The 7,952-nt window shown below is 42.4% G+C and overlaps 1 protein-coding gene across 5 annotated transcripts in view; it reads right to left on the bottom strand.

The window, feature by feature from the left end:
* Gria1 (glutamate receptor, ionotropic, AMPA 1) overlaps positions 1-7,952 on the bottom strand; it is a 344,743-nt gene that overhangs the window by 37,225 nt on the left and 299,566 nt on the right. For all 5 annotated transcript variants that reach the window (XM_013034904.1, XM_013034908.1, XM_013034907.1 and 2 more), the window contains one exon: positions 5,946-6,193. In XM_013034904.1, the coding sequence (XP_012890358.1) occupies positions 5,946-6,193 (248 nt within the window). The remainder of the gene's footprint in view (positions 1-5,945; positions 6,194-7,952) is intronic.

The raw sequence follows: 7,952 nt of genomic DNA, 5'->3' as shown, positions 1-7,952 counted from the left end.
TCTTTGATTATTATCATTTTTCATAATTTTTTCTTGATTTGTTTCATATTTATAATAACAGTGGTATATATCCATATTTAGTTTTTAAAAATTCTTCTTCTTCTTCTTCTTCTTCTTCTTCTTCTTCTTCTTCTTCTTCTTCTTCTTCTTCTTCTTCTTTTCTTAGTGCTGGTCCTAGGGCTTGAACTAAGAGCTTAGGCGCTGTCCCTGAGTCTTTTTTTTTTTTTTTCTCAAGGCTAGCACACTCTACCACTTAAGCCACAGCTCCACTTCCTATTCCAGTTTTACAAATAAGAAAACAGGCTTGTGAAGTTCTAGCTTTCTCAATCAGCAGGGACAGATTGGTGGTGCAATAATGGGCCTTACACCTAAAGTGAGGTCATCTGATACCCTTCCATTTAAGTGATCTGCTTTTCCCTCCTTTTCCTGCACTGTCTCTTCACCCCACCTCTGCATCTCTCTTCCTTATTTCTATTTCTCCTTCCCCAATAGACTTCTGTCTACTCAGAGCAAAGTCCTTTGTGAACCTGCACAAATGGTACATTTCTAGATCCCATCTTGAATAATCTGATCATTAGAGAAAACTTCAGGAATTAGAATCTAAGAGCGGCCATTTAAATCAGCTTCTAGGTAAGATTAATAACACATTAAAATTAGGAGATGATTAATTTTTTTCCCTTTGGCCAGATGCCAATCTAGGCTAATAGCTCTTAGTAAATATTTTTTCTGCATCAGGATATGTGAAGAGAGAAAAATATATTAAATGGGAATGACAGCGAGAGTAAACTGTTGTGACCAATTTTGACCTCTCCTCTCCTTTCTTCTCTTTTCTCCTTTCTTCCCCTTCCCACACCTCTTTCTTCCTTCCTCCCTCCCTCCCTCCCTCCCTCCCTCTATCCCTTTCTTCCTTCCTTCCTTCCTTCTTTCTTTCCTTCCTTCCTTCCTTCCTTGCTTCCCCAGTACTGAGTCTTGAATTCAGGGCCTGGGAGAGATGCTCTACCACTTGAATTCTAGCTTTACTTCCAGGATTTTGCCTTTTTTTTTTTTGCTGGTTAAATGGAGATAAAAATCTCACAGACTTTTCTGCCTGAGCTGGCTTTGAGCCAAGATCCTCAGACCTCAGCTTTTTGAGTAGCTAAGATTACAAGTGTGAGCCACTCGTGCCTGCTTGCCTAGCTATGTTATATTGAAAGAAGAAGAAGAAAAAAGCAGAAATAGGCAAAGTAGAGTCAATGTAGCAGAAAGTGGGCAAAGTTGGTTGACAGCTTCCTCAGTGGTATACAGTACTAAGAAGACAACACACCTCCCACCAATTTTTCTTTTAAGTCAGAAGTAAAACTAAGGTGGCAAAATTATTGTTTGGGCCACAACCCCATATCTTCCCTTTCCTGTCCTGGCTACTCTTAGTCGTTATCTGGTTAGTTCTTGAGCAAACACATACAGCTCTCCAAAAGCTTATAGCAGCAGACTTCTTTACAAAACTCCCAAGCTGCAAAGTGAAGACTCTAACACAGGCTACCATGTTTCCCCTCCATCTATATCCCATACTAATCTGGACCATGACCATTGTCTCCTATGAAGAACATGACAGTGACCTTCAAATGACCTCTGTGCCCATGATCCTTCTCTCTGGGATCCACACACTGCTAGGTACGTAATGGAAGTCAGACTCATCAAAGTCCCACATTGTCAGTGGAGAATACTGAACATTCATACCCTTGTGACCACCACAAATTGTTTCTACTCTTGAATACATTCTCTCATTCACCTGGACTGACCCCTTGTTTGTTCTGGTAAAGAAGCCCCATGTTTCATCACCTCTGCATTTCCCACTCTGTCCCTTCTACTCTTCCAAATGTCATCCTTCAGAAAAACTTCACTCCCATGTTACCAAGGCCAAAACAAAACAAAACAAAACAAAAGCTTGGGAAAATTCCCTCAGTCAAACATTGACTCTCTTCCCTTTAGGATTTGACTTTCTTTTTTTTTTTTGGTTGGTTGTGGAGTTTGAACTCAGGGTCTGAGTGCTGTCCCTGAGCTCTTTTGCTCAAGGCTAGCACTCTATCATTTTGAGTCACAGCCCCACGTCCAGTTTTCTGGTGGTTCATTGGAGATAAGCGTCTCAGAGACTTTCTTGCCTGGGCTGGCTTTGGAATGCAATCCTCAGATCTCAACCTCCTGAATAGCTAGGATGACAGGGCATGAGCCCCAGTGCCCAGGTAGGGTTTGATTTTCTTATGGCATTCTAAAGTAGCAGGCATTTCTGTGACTTTGCTCATGTGCTGTGCTAGAGTCTGTCTATCCTGTGGAGATCAGGGTTCCATGTCACTCACCACGTCTGTCTATCTGGCTATGCACGGCGCTTTGTGATGAGAAGGTATGTAGCAGGAGATCTGGTTTTTACTCCTTTCTCAGTGCCTCTAACCACTAAGGTGCATTATACTCCTACCCCCTTGGCCCGTACATCTGGCATGGACAAAACTCAGGACAGAAGACAAACACAGCATGATCACAGGGACCAGAGAAGAATTCATGTAACCAGAGTCCCAGTTAAAGACCAGACTTTGGCCAATGTCCTGACTAGGGTATAACTCAGTAAATCCAAGCAACTCCTGGTGGATGGATTATGAAAGAGAACCATTTGTTAACATTTTAGGTTATAAAACAGGCCATATACCCTTCAAGAGAAAATTGGAACGTATCTTCTCTAACAGGAGAGAGTATTCATCATAATAAAAAAGATTTAGACCAGGAGATACATTTGGCTGGCAATAAAAGGCCCAACAGATCATAATTAGCGGATCTACCAGTTACCTGTTCCTAGTGATTGGCATTGGCTATACAGGTCTTTAGCTACAACCTAAGGGTTTCTGAAACATTAACTCAGACCCTTGCCCAATTCTTCACATGCAGTGACAGCCAAAAACCAGCATCTGTTGCAGAGAAACACCACTGTCCAAGTGGCAAATCATGCATTGAACCACCTTTCTTCGTTAGACTATTTGTTTCCAGAGCAGAAAAGAGAAAGAATTTTTTTTTTGTCACTAACAGTCTTTTATTGGTCTGTGGGGATGGTGGCCAAGTAGAACTGGCAAGTTTTAGAGGAATCGTTGGGCCTGATATACCTGAGATACCAGGGTTTTTTTTTTTTTTTTTAATCTTCTGAGGCAAAGCTGGATGATGGGTCCTAAAAGTACTTGGAACAGACTAGAGGGAACAAACACCCACAGATGTGGTTAGTTCTGCTTTACTTAGAGAAAGTGATGGAAGAATACTGCCAGAAAGGTTTGGTGGTTTTTTGTGTGTTTTTGTATTTTGCTTTTTGTTTTCTAGTTTGCTTTTTTCGTGTTGTTGTTGTTGAATGCAAGCTCAGGCACTAAACCTGGAAAACATCTGCTATTAAAAAAACAAACAAAAAAAACCCCTTTCAAAGTCTTGCTGCTTGTGGAGCAGAAGAAATGCTTGTATTGATGCCTGGAGTGCACCAATGTACAGTTTCCAGCCTTCCAAGTGGTGTAATTGTCTTTAAAAAGTAGTGGCTACCATTTGAAATCATATAAAGATGAACTGATCTCCTCCTCTGTGATTTATTGGAGATAAGAGGCTCACAGGATTTTCTGCCCTGGCTGGCTTTGAACCTTGATCCTTAGATCTCAGCCTCCTCAGTAGCTAAGATTACAGGTGTGAGCCACCAGCACCTGGCTTTGTGGAATGTTTTTCTGGAACAAAATCAATCTGTGTAAGATGATTGGAGCAGGTGTGTGTGTGTGTGTGTGTGTGTGTGTGTGTGTGACATTCAGTCTACCATGACTGTTGGTGAAGTGGCATCATTTGGGGTGTGTGTATGGTAATGGAAATCTGCCATGTGAAAGAGATGCAGAGACAGAGAGAAAGAGAGGGGGTGAAAGTGGAAGAGGTGTATAAGAGAGAAAGAGAGAAAAAGAGAGAGAGTGCTATTACATTTTCTGGTAGTATGTTTTATGGTCTAGCTACAGTATGTGTTGCCAGACAACAGTCCCTCTGCATTTACAGAGGAAAACTGGAATCCTACAGGAGCAAAGGAAGCCAGGAACTCCAGGCCCTCTTAGGATGGACATTGCTTTTATTTTATAGTTAGAGATAATAATGGCTCCATGGGTACTGGAGAGAAAGCACTGCGAGAGGGCGGGATCATGTGATCTCCAGTTGGGTAATCTTGACTTGTAGATCCGTTCTCAGTGATCTGTAATTGAAACATGTTCCCTTTCGTTTCTCTCTCCCAATTTCTTGTTTTTTCCTTCTCAAAAGTCAATAAAAAGCTGTGATCTCTTTTATAGAGATGTAAGCAAAAAAAAAAAGGAAGAAAAAAAAAGAATTAGGGTTTGTTTTACTCTAGAGTTAGACATTATTTTCAGCCTTTATCCAAGAGTCTTTGAGCATGGGGGAGAAAAATCCATAAAACCCATGCTAGTACTCAAAGTTGTAGTGCCTGATTTTTTCTTTTTAAATTGGTCCTGGACCTTGAACTCAGGGCCTGGATGCTGTCCCTGAGCTCCATTTTGCTCATGGTTAGAGCTCTACCACTTGAGCCACAACACCACTCTTGGCTTTTTCTGTGATTAACTGGAGACAAGTCTCATGGACTTTCCTACCTGGGCTGGCTTCGACTTGGGATCCTCAGATCTCAGTCTCCTGAGTAGACGGGAATACAGGCTTGTGCTACCTACCGGTACCCGGCTTAGTGCCCGATTCTTAAAGTGAGAGTATCTGTCATCACCTTTTGCCTCCTGAGTGGTAAGTGGAAGCTCAAGGCTCCAAAAGTCATCTTTATATCACTGAGTTGATGGTTTATTTGGCCCTGAAGAATAGGGATGGGACAACCTGCCATGAGTCCAGTCTCCTGCCTTTAATGGCACTGTGGGTCATTAAGCCCAGGACAGCTTTAGAATAAATTATCACCATGGGCTCTGAGTCAAACTGCCTGGCCTTGAGCTCTGGAGCCTACCTTGTTAGCTGTGTCAATCTAGCCAGGTCACTCAAATCTCTCCCTTTGATTCTCCATCTGTAAAACTGGAATAATGGTACTATGTAAAGATGTAGGGGGATTATAGGAGATCATGTACTTGCTACAGTATGTGGCACCCAGACATTCTATTGGTGGCTCTTACTATAGTTGAAGGCATCTGAGTGCAGGACACTTGGCTTGTAGATTCATGTCAGTCAAAAATCCCCCCTTTTTTTTTTGAGTTGTTGCCTTGTTCTGAGCACCTATGTGTAAGACGGGGTTGGCAGACATGCTCTGTGGATCTCTCTTGGTGTCCTGCTTTCTTAACTGTTGACATCTAAGTTCTTTAGATCAAATGACATCTCAACTCCTCATCAGACCCTCAACCAATCAGAATATGGTTGTCAAGAATTTAGTGCTCTTCCCTGGTTACTACTTTGGAACTGGTTGGGGGATTTGTATCATGGTTCAATCCATTTGATTTCTCCTTTGGACAATGTATTTCTGTTCCTTCAGAAACAAATAGTATACACACCATCATCTCCTGTCAAAGAATCTAAGTTGCTGGAGAAGTCTGCAGATGGCCTAGATGGATGGCAGGGGTATCTGGTAAAGGAGAGGTGGGGGGGGGGTGAGGACAATACGCCACACACCACCGAAGCACAAGGTTTACCACACTCAAAGGGGGAGGGGTAAGACAAAGCGTGGGGAGGAACACACAGCAGTGACAGTCCCAAGCAAGCTGAGGTTCCCCTACCCCCCACCCTGGGGGTTACATGTCCAACCTCAGGGCTGAAGATCTCAGGTGGCTGGAATCTTCCAGGCCCACTGGTGTTTGAGGAAGAGTTGCCTGGGCAGCTGGCCTTGTGCATTGGAACCATGGGACAAGACACAGCTGCTTCAATCCTGAGATCGGAAGGGCAGACGGGGGATAGGAGGGCAGCAGATGTGGTCTACTTACCTCAAGGCGGACCCCTTGGGTGTCGCAATGCCATAGCCTTTGGAATCCAAGTTACCTCCCACTTTCATGGTGTCACAGGGTTTCCGCTGCTCGATGTATTCATTCATGGTGGACTCCAAGAGGTAGGCATATTTGCCTTTGGATTTTCGCACTCGAATCATTCCTTCTTCTGTGGTCCGAACAAACACGGATGGTTCTGCTGACTTCATGTATGTCCACATCTTCTCGAATACAGCGATTTTAGACCTCTGGTGGGGAGGAACGGGGAGGGATAGGAACAAAGCTAGAATGAAGTTGCTGGCTGTGCTTGGATGAGGTAGGTACATGCATATGAATGAAGAGCTAAGTGTGGCTTGATCACACATTCATGAGCCAGATTAGCTCAGGAAGAAACAAATTATGAGCGATTGCAAAATAAGAGGCTCTAATTAGTACCGGTAGGTTCTAAAGTACAAATATCTTGCAAACACAGAACGAGCAGAGTAGCTCAGAATCGTTTTAATTACTTCATTTTAATTATTCCTTCTGAAAATGGGGACAGTGAAGGAATAGGTTCCCTGTATGACTTTTAAAGACATTGTAGAACTTATTTGTGATTTAATCAGGCCACATATATATGGCCCGAAAGATGTAGAGAGCTGAGTATCAGTGGAATCAAATTTCATTATTGAAAGGCAAGACTGTTGGGTTTAATGGATTGCCAAATTCCATTCATTCCATATTGCAATATCCATCGTTATAATGCAATTGATTACCCGATAAAGCTAATAGCTTAGGACCAAATATTGTCACTTGTTCATAGTTTGAAAAATCTCTAAATCAGCCAGGTGCTGGTGGCTTACCCTTGTAATCCTAGCTACTGGGGAGGTTGAAATCTGAGGATCATGGTTCAAAGCCAGCCTGGGCAGGAAAGTTCATGAGACTCTTATCTTGAATGAACCACCAGAAGACCAGAAGAGGAGCTAGGGCTCAAAATGGGAGAGTACTAGCCTTGAGAAAAAAGCTTAGGAACAAATTCCATGTACTGAGTTCAAGTCCCAAGACCATTAAAAAAAAAACAAAAACAGAAACAAAAAAATTAAACCTCTAAATCTAGTTCAAGCATGTTCTTTTTTTCCATCCTCATTCACCTTTGTTCTTATTTCTTTTGGGATTTTGTTTGGGTTGTTTGCTCCAACTGATAGGATCATTTGGTCCAGCAACAGCCTTTCTGCTTTCCTGGGCTAGAGTATATCTTACTGATTTAGAGATCAGCTACTGCCCAGGGCAATAGGTCTTCATGTTTAGTGAGCACATGTTTTTTAACATACGGACATTTGAAGACATAAAGATTCGCTGTTCTAACCTCCCAGAACCCAACTGAGTGCATGCCATCCTCACTTTGACCACCAGTAATATGAGGGCTGATACCCGTGTGGAATGTATCTCAATCCATCACAAAGAGATGCATCTGTATAACTAGGATAAGTCCTAGCGAATTGTATAGGAACTGTGTTCAAGGTAGTGGATGTTTCCCAGAGTCTACCTGAGTACCTGATATACAGTAGGTCCTTAATGGGGGTTCATGACTTAGGAGCTTGGATTAAGTGTCATCTCACAAGCTCTTTCTCAAGGGAATCCTTTCCCAGAGGTATGTTGGGAACACTGGAATGTGGTTTTTGAAAAATCCTTTGAAATAGAAAGTGGTAAATACATATAATGGGCTATAAAATTTTTTAAAGGCAATTCCAACTAGAGTCATACAATCGATATAAAAATTCAGTGGTTACCAGAAGTTGATGTGTTTATTTAATATAAACATTTTATTATACATACACTATATTATTCCTTTCTTTGGGCTAGTGCTAGGGCTTGAACTCTGGGCCTGGGCACTATCCCTGATCTTTGAATAAGGCTAGTGCTCTACCACTTCTGGCTCCTTTCCTTCCTTCCTTCCTTCCTCCCTTCCTTCCTTCCTTCCTTCCTTCCTTCCTTCCTTCCTTCCTTCCTTCCTTCCTTCCTTCCTTT

The sequence above is a fragment of the Dipodomys ordii genome, unplaced genomic scaffold (assembly GCF_000151885.1).
Source record: "Dipodomys ordii isolate 6190 unplaced genomic scaffold, Dord_2.0 Scaffold200, whole genome shotgun sequence".
NCBI classification, from domain to species: domain Eukaryota; kingdom Metazoa; phylum Chordata; class Mammalia; order Rodentia; family Heteromyidae; genus Dipodomys; species Dipodomys ordii.
Note: the sequence above shows the minus strand (reverse complement) of the source record. Positions and strands in the feature narration are given on the sequence as shown.